Genomic DNA, 15,176 nt, shown 5'->3' with positions numbered 1-15,176 from the left:
CGATTTTTTTTTTAAACCATTATTTCATTGACCACCATCATCCACCATTAATTTTGGGGAAGAACCGCAATGCTGAAATATTAGATTATTACAGTAGGCAAACTAATGTTCTAAATAATAAGGCTTTAAAAATCTTCTGGGAATTGTTCGGGAAATGCTTGAAGTCAAATAGGCTCCTATCCAGAAATTACAGAAAGAGCACCAGGAATCAGCGCGAGAGATATTTCAGCAAATTGCGAGCAGCCAAGGCCAAACCAAACAGAGCTGCTGCAATTTTGAACGGAGTAAAAGGAGTTTATTATAGCCAATAAAATAGCACAATTCACAATTCAGATCAAAATTTTTTATTTTATGCTCATTAGCTGCTTTTTGACGGATGGTGGATGGTGCCAGTGTTCATCGGGGTTTTACATGTGTCAAAAATTCCCTTCGCTCCCCCGGGAGCTGCTCAGGGTGCAGAGACTTATATATAGATTTTGATATATACTATCCGAGAAGAGAGAGAGAGAGAGACCGATGTAGTGGAATAAAAAGCAGTAGTAGAAAAAGGAAACAGATAAAATGTTTAGAAAAAAATCAATTCGTCCCTTTTACGAACAGCGATACCAAAAAACTGAAAATTATAGAGCATGCGGCTGTCGTCGCCTCCGAACCCATTTCCAAATAGGTATTATAAATTATAATTATAAATTCTCAAAATTTGTTGGGGCGGAAGGGGCGAGTTTTGAAATACACTTGTAACAATGACATATCACAGAAGTCTGGATACAAAATGTCGTTGCTCTAGCTCTTATAGTCTTTGAGCACTAGGCGCTCATAGGGACGGACAGACGAACAGATGAAGTATTGTTTTAGATATACTTCCTTCTGAATGCCAAAGTGATGCGAAAATGTTTATAATAGTTTATATTATAAAATGTAATAAAATGTTCCAAAATACGTATTCTTCTTGGTATATTTTTAGCCTAATAAAAACATTTTTCAACTACGAAAGTTCGTTTTATCATAGTTAGGCGATAGCTGCCTACGCCTACGTACATGAAATTGTAACACATCGATCAAAATCTAGCTCAACACACATTTGAGGATCAATATCCATTTGAATTACATATTCTTTAATATTTGCGGCTATAGTTTCTGCATTCAAGGCATGCAAGTCTATAAAGACAAAAAATTCATCAATAACACAGCCCCACAAACAAAACAAAAACAAAAAGTGTCGCGCGCGCTGATCAGAGTATCACACTTTTTTCTGTGGGTCTGTGTAATTTGCATTGGACCTTGGTAAGAAAAGGGATTTATGCGAAAATTTTGTGCTGCCCCGCATTAAAAGATTCGCAAGGTTAAACGATGATAAGGCACACCATGTTTTTCACCCGGAAAATTATACGTTGCATTTTCTCGCATACAATTAAGCTTATTGCCTAAAGACGGATTGAAAAAATATATCGTACACCCAAAAGTTTTTCGAAATTTATATTGACTTCATTTATTTCATTTTTATAAAAATATTTTACTTATTACAACTATGAATATGTCTGTTACGTTATTGAATTGATCAAATAGCTGTTTGGTTCTTTTTTATTTTAATCGGGGGTCATCGTCCACTCCAATCATCTTTCTTTCTTAGATCACTTAGAGAGTTAGAGTAGTGGACGCAGTATCTGTTGCTGTGCTGCCTTGTTGCCCCCGCTGTTATCGAATTGAGAGCCACAGAAGAGCTGCTTGCCGTCGGTCGGTTCATGGCTCCCGACTGTCCAAGGTACTTGGAGCATGTAAATTGCTCCTCTGACGCTGGTGGTGGAGCGGTTTTTGCTCCTGCTTTACCATGAATAGAAAAAAGGAAAAGTTCAGTCTATTTAGTTTTTTTTATATTAAATTCATTCTCGAAAAAATTCATACTGATGTCAGAATTGCAACATTGCATTATCCGATTGGGCTTTGGGCATATAAATATATCGAGTAGTTCATTCGTAAACAGATTTATTTACTTATGTATATACATGTTCGTACTACAAAACTAAAAATAGCAGTCTAAATATAGCTAGTTATCGTTTACATGTATACATATATTTGAAATGTTTTGCGTGTCAATAAGTTAATTTACAAAATGCAACTTTCTTAATTAGCTAAAGCCAGATAACTGGCAATCTCTATACTTACTTTAAAATTCAAGACACGCAATTTTTACTTAAGTCTATAATGTACGAGTAATTTTATTCCATTGGAAAAAATTAAATGATATTTAGACCTGATTACAAATTTTGCATATATGAAGTGGATCGGAAAACATGGCCAGCACGACATTGCCATCTAGTGTCTAATAATTGGAATCCCAACAGTTGTCATTCAATTTTTATTAAAAAAAAACAACGCTAAAATATAGAAAAAGTGGTATTAAATCGGGCTATTACATTTTGGAATGAAATACAAAACAATTAAAATGAAAGAACTGCCTAATATTATACATATCACATTTTCTAAAATACTATTAACATTCTCAAGTAAACTAAATGGTGTGTGATGAACAAATTTATAAGTTACGACTGTTTAATTCAATTTGAAAGAATTATAATTATTTTGAAGTTTTATGTACAATCCTTATTTAATTTTTTTTTTATTATTTGAGATTTATACATTCAGTCGTTGAACATCAATAGTCTTTAAATTTTGGATAATATGAGTTTTGTTAAAAAAAATAATACATAAATGTAAAAAAGTTGTATATTAGTATTAACCTCATTTACATATGTGAAGTTATGGGCGTTCAGGATTTTCATCTTGTGATTTGCTTAAATATCTCTAGTCAGTTTTAATCATAGTGATCTATCAGCTAAAATAAAACTAAGCTATGTGTTAGGGATATTTAAAAATGATGAAACGGGAAATCCTGCTAGATGTTTTATTCCCCGTTCTGTTTAATATACAAAATACTGTTATTAACCCAATACCTAAATATTAACCTACTTCACGAGTAAGCCCCAATGTATAAGGTTATATTGAAAACTCTGTAAATTGCATTCTGATAGTCATATTCATGTCAGCAATTAGATGTATTGTCGCCATCGAGTGTGCACGCAACATGTTCCAATTTCCGGGAGAGGTGCATCTTTCGACAATTTATGTCAGACTCAAGTGCTTCCATTATCTTTAAAATCATAAATAATAAAGTTAAATTCGATTTTAGAAAATATAATAAATATCTTACCTGCTCTTTATATTTGGTTATATAAATGTATAACTCTTTCAAAGCAGAGATGGTGTCGAACTCGTCGTTCTGCTGCACGGACAATTGCTGCATAGCTGTACTCATTTCCTGGTCACTTATCTGGGGAAGCCGTGCCACATCTCGGTAAAAATCCTTAACCATAATTCTATAGTTTGGAATATCCTGTATTCATTAAATTACAAAATTGTATGATTAGTAAGTATTAAGTTCTATGTATATTTCAGTCGAAATACTTGGAGTTGTGACACGAGAGTTACGATAGCTTCTATAGGAGACATATTGCATTTGAATATATTTTACTTCTTTCCATACTCTCTTTTTTGATAGTCTAGTAGAGAAGCTGATTGTTTATGATTTTGCGCTATCTCAATTCTTGTATCTTTAAAATTATTGGTACTAAAAGTGGTTTCCGGTTTTAGGCCTGATAGGCCAAGAGGCCTGATAAAACACTGGAATACACTGGATACATCGAGAAATCACAAGAGTTTGGACACAAAATCTGGTTCCTCGAGCCCTAAGATCTAGGCGCTGATCAAGACGGATAGATATGACTATATCTACTATTTTCTACTATCATGAAGAAACGCTTCCTTTTGGCTGCTATATACATTCCGGTACTGTTTGAGTTCCGTGTATAAAATATATACAAATATATTTTATGTGATTCAAAAATCAGAATTTAGGACTTGAGAAATTCGATAAAAGTAAATATATAAATAAATATCTACCAAAATTAAATATTAAAAAACTTGAAATTTTAAACTTCTTATATAAATATAAAATAATATCAAAAATATTAGAGGGCAAGCCCGACCGGCGACGACGACGACTCAAAACTTGTATTATAGAGAGATAACATTATAAGATATTAATATAAAATATATGGTGAGTATTACTTTCGCAAAAAGCAGCTTATTTGACGGCGAATCCTTTCCAAGTCGATGCTCTGATGTTGAACATGCGTCCATAAAAGTTTGTGCTATGACGCTTAAACAGGAATCCACACAATACGTCTTATTTACATCAAATATAAAGTCTGGGTTCTTTATGAAATTAACCCAGAAACGCAGGGGTAAGCTATTTGATTTCCATGCGTGAACTATATCAGAATCTGCGATATTATGCCGACGTGCCGCTTCATCTAGCAGGTCAAAAAGCCATTTTACTGCTGGCGGTAGCTCCTCATTGACAGTAAGAATTATTGAAAAGAAATCATCAACAAATTTTTGTATAGTTCCTTTGGTGGCCAGCAACCGAGTTAAGTATACTTCTGGTATCGTTTTATTTACCCTCTCGTTGGCATTGCTAACGCAATGTGAGGTTTGTGATGCCGACAATGCTCCAGATATGGCTGAGTTTTTTATGTTCATATAATGATCAGGCATAATCGGTTTAACCAGGTGATATAGTCGCGGCTGCTGCAGCCCGGACTCAATATCATTATTTATTATAATATGACTTTGGGAATTATTTATGAAATAAACTGCAAATGAAGTTAGTTAAAAGTTAGAGAAATTTTTTAAGTTAGAGACAGAGACCATTGGAGGTTACTTACAATTGTGATATGGTGCTGGGTGCTGGTTTTTACTATAGGGTATATGGTAGCTATCATTTTGTCTTGCGATAAGTGACATTACCGCAGATTCTTTAACTCCATAATGAGCCAATGTGTTGAGCCGCTTCCAGCCACTTATTGTTTTTGTGGTTAAGTCTTCATCCTGCAGTGTGAGATGGCCCCCACGACCGTGTCTCCACTCCAAGTCCACCTCGTGAACAGATGGCCGCATAGAAAACGGAGTGTTTTTAAAAATAGCGTCAAGTATTTTCAGCTTGACTTGGGATATGGTATCCCAGTCGTTTACTCTACATTGGACCTTCTCATCGAGATCATCTTGTAAGATATGCAATATAACAATGGAATGGGTAACTTGTTCGTGTAGTAGACGCTCTTCTGAGAGGGAGTAGCGCGCATCGTTGGTTATGGCATCCACCAAACCCTTTTCAATTTGATGCTTAATTGCTTTAAACAACAAAAAGAGACTGGATCCAGTATATTCCCTTAAATAGTCGTACATGCAAATCGCCAAATAATTGGTCAGCATTTTTTCCACGACACTTTCCGTACGACGCAACATTAGCTGAGGGTGCTTGCTGGTCAGTGATTTGTCAATTAAACGCAATAGAAGCGACTTTAAGATCTCCGTCGCGTATTCCATCTTATTCATTAAAACAACCATAAGCAGCGAAGCAACGTTAACTCGATCGCGTATTGAAAACGATGACCGCTGAGCCTCCAAGGTCTCAATAAATATTAGCAGAAAATATTTGTTGCCAATTAGCTGCTCAAACTGTATCATAGCGGCATCATAATTTGTATGTGGACTGTTGCCACGGAATTTTGGCGTGTTCAAAATTGGATGATCCGATACTCCGGGAAAGAAAACCTTCATTATGTAGTTCACGTGATCAAGGGTTGGTATTCCGCTGCTCTCCAAATCGGCAGTTAGGTCAGTCATGTCTGTCTGGAGCTCAGCAAATGCCTGCTTGCACTCGGAGCGCACATTGCTCTCCAGTGTTATCATCTGAATCTGAATGCGTTTGTACTCACGCTCGGCTTGCGTAGACTTTCTCCTGAATATGACAAGTATAATAACCAGGACTACTACAAGGGCGGCCACCGTCAACATTATGCCGAATAATGCATGAGAAAATGCATATGGTTTGTTCAGATCATACTTTAGGTAGCCAATGACAAAACGCAGATTACGCCCCACTTTAACAACAACTAAAGGTAAATCCGGTGATTGATCCACGCCATTTTCATCAGTTGGTGAAGGTTGCTGTTCTGGTGGAATGCACAGCAACTGTGTGAGTGCCAGACTGGTAATGTTGCATTGCGCAGTGCCGATAGTAACATTCACGTCATACTCGTCCGCCGCCAAATTCAATAGCTCGCCTTCGATTACCAAAGTATCTCCCTTATATAGCTTCACGCCATCGTTAGGAAATGGCAAATACTTGGGATCGGCCAAATAAACAATCGTACTACGAATATCGTGAAAATATTTGTTCAAGTCACGAACCAGTTGCACGTTGTCCATAACAAAACTAAGCTGCAGATTTAATTGGGTTTCATGAACCTTTACAAAGGCTGTTACATCTAGGTTGTTAGCGGTGAAATAGCTGGACACTGTACCGCCCGTCGAGTACAATTGAAAGTTATCGGTCATTTGAGCTTTGGCTGTGCGCTTTCGCCTTGCCAATCCACTATGGTGCGTAACTTCCGTCGACATTGTAGAGTTCTTTAGACCCGACTCAGAGTCCGTCATTTGGCTGTTATTCTTTAATAACTGAAATTTAAGATTCACCGGTGGAGACGGACACTCCATCTGACTTGAGTTAATGACTACGCAGGAGGTTTTATTTACCCGTTCATTATCAAAGAAAACCTCCAGCTCTGGCTTTTGAATAGAGTCCAGGTACATACCGTGCACAGTTAGAACTCGGCCGCCACTTATAAAGCTGCGTAGAGGTTTGATTTGCATTATCCGGGGATCTTGGGTATAGTTAAAGATGGAGCATGGTTGTCGTGGCGGGGTGCGAATTTGATAAGAACTGAAGTAGCTTCGAGATGGGCTTGTTACACGATGCTGGTTGCCGAAACTGTTAACTGGATTCTGACAGGTAAACGTTCGGTTAGCGCCATCTATAACCAGTCTTAGAGAGCGTATTGGCTCGGGCTGTGTCGCCTCTGAGGTAATGCAGCTAACTTGGGAAGACAGTGCCTGAGATACGTTAACATGGCACTCATATTCATCTAAAAAAGCACGAATGCTTGAACCAATATTCAAGAACTTTCCCATTAGAGACAATTGCGTTCCACCAGATTTGGGTCCAATCGTTGGATATAAGCCGGTAAGCTGTACATCCTTAAAGTGGAATTGTACACTTGATTCAGTGTATCCTGCGTCATTGGCCACCTTAATAGGCGCTGACATCTCGTGAACAGCTGCCCCGGTGCGGCATTCAATCTTAACAGATATTTGGTAGTTCACCAGTTCACATGGCACTGAGCCAATTGATATTTTTCCACGCACGTCTTCTTCTCGTATTCCCAAATTGCTGCCTTCAATTGTAACCAGAGTGCCACCCTCGACTGGTCCCGATAGCGGCTTAATAATATCAATCCTTGGTCGAGGGCATTCGCTTTGGGTAGCCATAGCTGACATTGTTTTTATAGAGCTGTCGCTAGCTCCGCAAGTCTCATTGTATACACACGAGTTGCTGCACCAGGCGCACTGGTATTTCGGGTCCCGAGTTACGCACAAACTGCAGTCCGCATGGTCCCGATGAGAACCAAGGACGTCACACTTGTACAGCGTAACCATTGCGGTATCCACATAGTGTTGAAAGTTCCATGTGACTACTACTTTCGCCTCGTATTCGTGCGTATTGGTCTCGTAGAAGTAGGGGGTTTTTTCACACACCACTATCCTGTTGGCCTCAATGTGCGCTGGCAGCAGCATCTGTGCGGCCTCAATATGAATGGTGCATAGGAAACCAGCATGCGCACTTTTTGGCCTTGGCAGGTTTTCAATCTCCAAGCGTATTTCCTGTGGAACACGCACCGGCAGAAGAATCGGCTCGCGGCTTCGCTTCAAATGGGGACATTGGGCCACAGCACTGATGGCGTTTTCCATATTGCGACACTGCTGCGACTTGTGCACGCATTTATTGTCGAAAACACACCAGTTGCATCCCCAAGAGCTGTGCATGCATTCCTGACAGTTTGCATGGTGCGAACAGTCAAAGAATGCAAACGATCTGGACACAAAGTCTTTGTTTGTTTCTGAGCTGCGCACTGAGAGTGGTACCAGCACATGGTCAATGTTGCTTGGTATTATCGGTCTTTGATCCAGAGGTGGCGTCGCACACGCCAGGCCATTCTCCAGAATTTCAGCGTCAATGGGAGTGGAGTTGCCAAAGACACACCGATACTTGGCATTGAATGGCTCCGGCAAAGTGCGAATGATCAGATGAAGCTGCGTCAGCTCAGTGATTGGTATTTTGTCCGGCACAATAGATTCAAAGTCAATGCACTGTTGTCCGCTTCCAAGAGATAGCCAGCGCGATGCCGAAGTATCTCTCTGGCAGGTTGATCGTACCGTGCATCGTTTCTCCAAGGAGCACCATCCACAGAAGGGGTCCCGAGACTCCAGGCAGGCGGAACAATTAGTATAAACAGAGCAATGTTCGATCCTCAATTTTGTGATTTTTTGCAGGGACAGTACATACAGAAAGTCCTTATTTGGCGACATCATAGTGTTGGGTAATATGCGGTTGCCAGCATCCACGATAATTTCTTCATATTCGCCAGGCTTTTGACCGGACAGCAAAACCTTCTTGATAATGCCTGCATCCGTGCCAAGAAAAGCGAGTGAATGTTGTTGATCAGTTGTTGAGGTTGCGGTCACGGACGTAACCGATACATTATCAAAATGGAAGAGAGCATGAGCCATGATGGGAGACACCCCGCTTATCTTTAGTCCCACGGAACAGAAGTTGTAAATGTTGCCAAGAGAGCCGACAATTGGACATCTTCCGTCGTTTATAGTCCCGGATATATAGCCGAGATTTCTATCTTTGATTGTACCGTTGAAGCACATATGTATATTCTCTATAAAAGTGTCCTCAATATCCTTTATGCTATATATGCACATGGCCGATTTGCTTTCCGGCTGATTGCTGATTTCCTTTGAGGGAGAGAAAACGGTTACCAGAACATGATCATCTTTCTTAATTCCCATTTGTTGAGCCAGCTTTTGGCTTGCGTGCGTAATCTTAGCATCACGTAGTATATTGTAGTCGGCATTGCTTTCGGTTGCCGTACACTGAATTGTTATTTCCGTGTAACTATCGTAGTTCGGATCTGTGATGCATATGCGAGCTAAACGAGTTATATACCCGGCTTCGTCGGCTAGATGTGATTTCTTTTGAACAAGAAGAAAATATGCATACTCTGACGAATTGAAGCCATATACGTAATCGACTAGAAAATGATCCCGATATTTGACATCAATATTTATTATTGACTGCTGGATCGAAAACTCTGCATAGTTCAAATCGTCCAGACGACGTGACGAAATGGCAGGCACGTCATGCCGATAGTCACCAACATTGGTGAAAGTGGTGCCCACATACAATATATCCTCCTCCTTCCAGGAGTATCGTGCTGGTCCCACGAACGCATATGTCGATGCATATTCATCGTTTGCAGCTAATGGCACTGCAATGAACTGCGGTGCGGCTGGAAATCGTGGCAAGCTGTAAATTTCACAAGCGCCTGAAAATAATTTCAAGGAATATCTATGTATTATCAAATGCAAATAACTTTGCAGATACAAAGTATGCATATATGGTATCTTTTCGGTTTAAAGATACCGCTATAGATATTATATGGAAGTTGGACCCAATTTTACTCATAAGTACACCGGAAAGGCAAAAACGGAAATAGCTGACATAGTAACAATGGATCTGACAGACTATTAAAAGATACGTTAAACTACGATTCTCTTAGAGAACTGGGAAATCCTGGTTCTCTTAGAGAACTGGGAAATCCTGGATTTTGGTATGCGGAGTGCGCTAGAAGTTTAGCCCCTGGAGTTGAAAACTAGTAAAGGGAGAGTTCGAGGACCGGACGGACGCGTGTGCATGGTAATCTCATGCTACTCTCTCTGGGAAGGATATGTGATTTAGGTGCCTCTTTCAGAACTTTTGCTTCCTTTGTATCAACGCATACTCCGGGTACCTTGCCAGTATGGGATATACATATGTGTATTTATGTACCTGCGGCCGAAAACAATGAATGCCCAAATTATGCATTTTTATAGGTCAGATAGGACGCTAGAATCATATATGTAAATCTTTACCTTGTCGAATGCTACCACAGGATATAAGGATGCCATCGTGCGCGTAGCTTACTACCAGGATTTTATTGTAGTTGTTGACCAGGGTGGTCTCCACATCCTCAGGACAGCCACCAGCATGGCACTGTGGCGAGTCGTTCTTGGGACCAGTAACAGCTTCAGACAACACCCGAAGATTTTCGTTCAGTTTTAGTATTTTATTAGTCGCGCCAGCGTACAAAACGTTGTGCGTAACATCATAGCTCAAGTGTGTGAAGTAGTTTTTAGATTGTATATCTCCACCTGTACCTAAGCTATTCGTGCTGGAGCGGTTAGACAAATTTGCCGCCGTGGAGGTGGAACTACTCCTAGTTCCCAATCCAACCGATATCGGAGGTAAGCTGAACTGGGCGACAATGTCATTTGAGGAGAACTGAGCCGCCACCTTGTCTGCGACATCTTTAGTGCACTGCACAGAATCATGTAGTCGCCAGCTGAGTATATGGATTATACAGAATCCACAAAACACTGATATGGCATCAGTAAGAAACAAGTTTTTCCGCAGCATTTTCATTCTGAGGTTTGATCTCGTCTTTGAGTACAGAAAGATTCCTTCTCGTCTTCTTTAATGTGATAACTTTTAATCACTAATATTACATTCCATTTGTCAAATATATTTTTCTTGATCCATTTTTATTGGTTCTGATTTTTACTTTATATTAAGCCTACACACCAGTTTATTTTTACATATGCATATGTACATACATATTTAAATGGGTGCCCCCTACACTACTTCTTCGTGAGCAGCAACACTTCAAAACAAGTATGGATCATTGCATTTATCGTTACGTTGAAGCAATTGGAATTATTTATTTATTTCACAGTTTATAATTTCATTTATAACTTTGTCGTTTGTACAAATGTTTCATACCACACACAATTTGTCAAATATGTATACATATTCTGTAAGATTTTCCAGCACTTCCCCGTACAAACGATTGCAAAGCAATCGAACTCAGTTGGGGTATTCGCGTAAAGAAGTCATCAAACGATTAGTTTGCACGTCAAAAACGTTAATAAAAACTATATGAAGAGTTACACTGAGTTTTCTATCGAAATGGAAATTAACGCATTATCGCAGAATTGTCGTTTCAATTGGCATAACATGCATAATTGCATTATGAAAACAGATGACTTTTATTTTGATGTTAAGAAAGACCACCAAACTATGAAAAATAACAAGAAAATGGATAAAAAAAACCCCATGCTTTTATTTTTAATATATTTTTTTTTCACCCATATCCTTATAGACGTAAGACTTCTTCCTCACACCACTAAATATCAATGCTTTCCTCCCATCGATCTAGTAGCAATTCTATGGCCTTATATGCCCTCGAAAATCGAATCCCTTATCTAACGATATAATTAGCTAATATTATTTTTTTAAGGCTTCTATGTATAGTTTTACCTTTTCCCCCATCCATATATTTACGCGCCAAAGTTTTAGCTCAGATGTGTTTTTTTTTTCCTTAGTGCTGATAGTCGCGGACCTTCGTTGTAAAATATCGCAACCTTTTGACACCACTAGGTCCCCATGCTTATCATATGTGTTTTCGGCAATACGCAACTCTAGCATAATAGGCTCTGCACACTGAGCCCATCCCGGAGGAATGGTGGGTTTTTTTGACAGATGTGAAACTCCGATTCACACTAGCACCATCCACACTCCGTCAAAAACAGCTGATGCCAATAACAAGTACATTACATTTGCGCGGAAGATTTTTAAATTTTTTTCTAACTATGGATGATGAAGATGTAGCAATTATTTCGGCCGTGTTTCAACAGCAAAATATGTGAACAACCCGATAGCAGCAACAGTTCTGATGATTTTAATCATTCAGCAGAACAGATACGATCTGCATTCTCAAAATATTGTTTAGACCGTAATGCAAATTATAAACTTATTTATTTTTATTTTTCAGCACTTCCAATAAATCATTCTGTCGTCTTTTTTCGTTCGCTTTGGCGGGGGCCCTTGTTGCCAGAAAAGGTGCTGGAGCTACATGATCTGTCCAGATCCAACTCGATAATGTTCGAAAAAAACTCATTATTAAAGAATAAATTATGCATAGCATAAAGCATTTACAGAGAATACAAATATTTCTTCTATGTTGGCAGTCGTCTGCCATTTATTTGCCGCACACTAACTATCGCATAGAAACGTGCGGCTTAGGAACATCCAAAATGGATGGTGGACTAACTGGGAAATTTTCGGAACGGCAAAACCTTACGGACCGAAATGGATGGTGGATGGTCGTCAGTGTGAATAGCCTAGAAACCCATTCTTCGGTTCTTCTAATTCAGCACACATTACTTACATATATAATCTTATATATTATAATGTTACGCTATTATATACAAGTTTTCAATTCAAAAAATTCTCTAGCAGTATGAGAGACCAGGTATTAGAGAGCTTATCCGTAGCTTCTCCACTACTTAAAGATTTTCACCGCTTGTTTTGTTTAAGCATTCATTTTTTCAAAGTGTTTGCTTGGGCCAGCCGGCTATATATAATACTAACTTAAACATTATAATGCTTTTTATTCACATAAGTTGATTTTGTATTTGTAAAGCATTAAATAGCTAACTCTGACGTTCAGCAGCCCTGCTACGCTATACAAGCGTTACATCGCCAAGTATTGTAACGTGGCTAAGAGAACCATTTGTTATGTATATTCGGTTTTTTGGAGCATAAACAGTTGCCAAAAAATCTAGACAGTTAAGCAGTGACTTACAAAATATTTGTTAGGGCGGTGAACACCAATATAACGCCAACGTTCATTATTATCTATTACAAGTATTCTATTTAATATTGTTATTACTTTAGACTTTGCTAAATTTGCTGCGACAAGAGAGATATCATGATAGACATCGATAAATTAGTGCTGATAAATCTGGTGCTGCTGTTACTATCTGGCGGGACGCATTTTTATTTTTTGTGAACATATTTTCGGACTGATGCGTATCTAATTTCCCTCCCCAGTTTGCATGCGAAGCCTGAAATTAATTATTTTCAGTCAATTTATATCAGTATTATTATTACATAATATTAATGGACTTGCCTTCTAACTCGCATTTCAAAAGCCGTTTAGCTGACCAACTCTTTCTCTTTGTTTTGTTCTGCTGGTACAACATGTGACGCAATCAAATTATTAAAATAATAAACACTGTATCATGATATATCGCAGAACAAATAGGCACCAAGCCAGCAAATTTGTACTGACAATTGCATTAATCGATAATATGCGCTGCTTCCAGCTCAACTAGATAGCCAGGCTGGCGCATATACATACATATATCACGCGCCCTCACTGAATGCTTTCCCACAAGGCTGTCGCTGTTTTTGCAGCTTGTCATTTACCAAAGTCTAATGTCATTCAGCTATGATTGAGTTCGTTCGTTCATTATTCAATAACTAAAAGGTTATTCACACGGACGACCATCCACCATCCATTTCGGGGATGGTCCGTTATGTTTTGCCTCTCCAAAAATGTACCAGTTATTCCACTATCCATCTGGGTTTTACCTAAACCGCTCGTTATTTAGTCGATGGTTTTCAAATGCAAATATGTCGCGCCTAGACATATTTCAAATCGTTCAAGACCAAAAAAGGAAAAAATACACCAGAGGCAATACAAAATGGCGAGAGCAGAAATTGCTGGTAGTAACCTTAATAAGTATACATATGTATGTATGTATTAGCTTTTTTAATGATTAGTTATTTGCAGCCATTAAAGTTGTTGAAGTGGACTGCGTTGATAAAAAATATATACATATTTGGCATGATAATATTGCGGATTGTTTGGTTATCAAAATAATTCAGTTGATGTCGACCAGGACAGATACAACGCAGATCTAGTATTTTTTCCGCACCAGCAGCCAAGGCCAAACCAAATTCCAAACAAAGCTGCCGCAATTTTTAAGGAAGTCCAAAGAGTAACGTTTATTACACTTATATGGATTGTTTTATTACAGTCAATAAAACAGCAAATTTACTAATTTAAACTTGTGAAAATTTTACAATTCAGACCAAAACTTTCTAATTTTATGCTCATCAGCTGCTTTTTGACGGATGGTGCCAGGGTGAATCAGGGTTTCACATTTCTCAAAAAATCATACCGTTCCCCCGGGATGTGCTCAGTGTGCAGTTCGTTCTGTCAGTTTGTTGGATTTTGTTGATCGTTTATTTTCGTTCGTCCCTTTTTGTTTGATAAGTCATGGGCCTCTTATTTCCCGATACATCGTATGGACTATCGACTATGGACAAGCTCTAGTAGCGGCTGAAAGTCTAACTCGTCTAACTCCCGTGAAGCGAACTGCACCTATACCGCCCTCGGAGGAGGCGCAGCCACGCCTTGCCTTTGTCGGTCCGTCGAAGGAAAACAGAAAACAAGAGCTGGCTCCGCTTCCCATCCGGGAAAACCTCTACTTAAAAAGGGTATACGTACTAGTAAATAAAACTGAGGGCGCGATGTGAATGCCTATACCCTTGTATAAAATTAACTCTTCCCAAACGGCTCAACCGATTTGTATGAACTGTGAGAGGTTTGCACAGCGTAATCATCTGCTCCATCAGTTTGTATTGATTTTGATAAGAACAAATTGTAAATGACTAACAGATAGGATGATAGGGAAACATACGAAAAGAAGCTAAAAATGTTGATGAAATTTGAAATTAAGTCATATCAAGTCGACTCATAGGTCAGATTAATTTTTGACCCCATTTAATTTATATCGGGAGCCAATTTGAGCGGCGACTTTATATATATATATGTACATATATATATATTTATGCATATTTATTTTATTATATATATATTTTAGTTATAATAAACAAAAAGTCGAGAACGGCCGGCGTTTACATAATTTTTATAATTTAAATGTGTAAATTTATTAATGTAATATTTTATATTTTGTAATACAAATGAAAAAATAACAGCTTTTATTTTATTTCCCGCGCCCTAGTGTACCATACCTCCTCC

General features: G+C 38.6%; 1 protein-coding gene across 1 annotated transcript; it reads right to left on the bottom strand.

The window, feature by feature from the left end:
• Positions 1 to 1,966: 1,966 nt before the first annotated feature.
• Positions 1,967 to 11,107, bottom strand: LOC108164441 (plexin-B). The gene is made up of 5 exons (XM_017300144.2): positions 10,159 to 11,107; positions 4,785 to 9,572; positions 4,126 to 4,712; positions 3,209 to 3,391; positions 1,967 to 3,148 (listed from the first exon to the last, which is right to left on the bottom strand). Exons 1-5 carry the CDS (start codon positions 10,706 to 10,708, stop codon positions 3,041 to 3,043), a joined length of 6,216 nt encoding a protein of 2,071 aa, XP_017155633.1. The 5' UTR covers positions 10,709 to 11,107; the 3' UTR covers positions 1,967 to 3,040.
• Between the last annotated feature and the right edge of the window lie 4,069 nt (positions 11,108 to 15,176).

The sequence above is a fragment of the Drosophila miranda genome, chromosome 5 (assembly GCF_003369915.1).
Source record: "Drosophila miranda strain MSH22 chromosome 5, D.miranda_PacBio2.1, whole genome shotgun sequence".
Lineage (NCBI taxonomy): Eukaryota > Metazoa > Arthropoda > Insecta > Diptera > Drosophilidae > Drosophila > Drosophila miranda.
The sequence above is the reverse complement of the archived record's forward strand: the minus strand, read 5'-3'. Positions and strand labels throughout refer to the sequence as shown.

Coding starts and splice junctions, on each gene's coding strand:
- LOC108164441 (XM_017300144.2), bottom strand. CDS start 10,708: ATGAAAATGCTGCGGAAAAACTTGTTTCTTACTGATGCCATATCAGTG. Junction 9,573..10,158: donor CTGTGGTAGCATTCGACAAG/GTAAAGATTTAC, acceptor AATTATTTTCAG/GCGCTTGTGAAATTTACAGC. Junction 4,713..4,784: donor CCCAGCACCATATCACAATT/GTAAGTAACCTC, acceptor CTTCATTTGCAG/TTTATTTCATAAATAATTCC.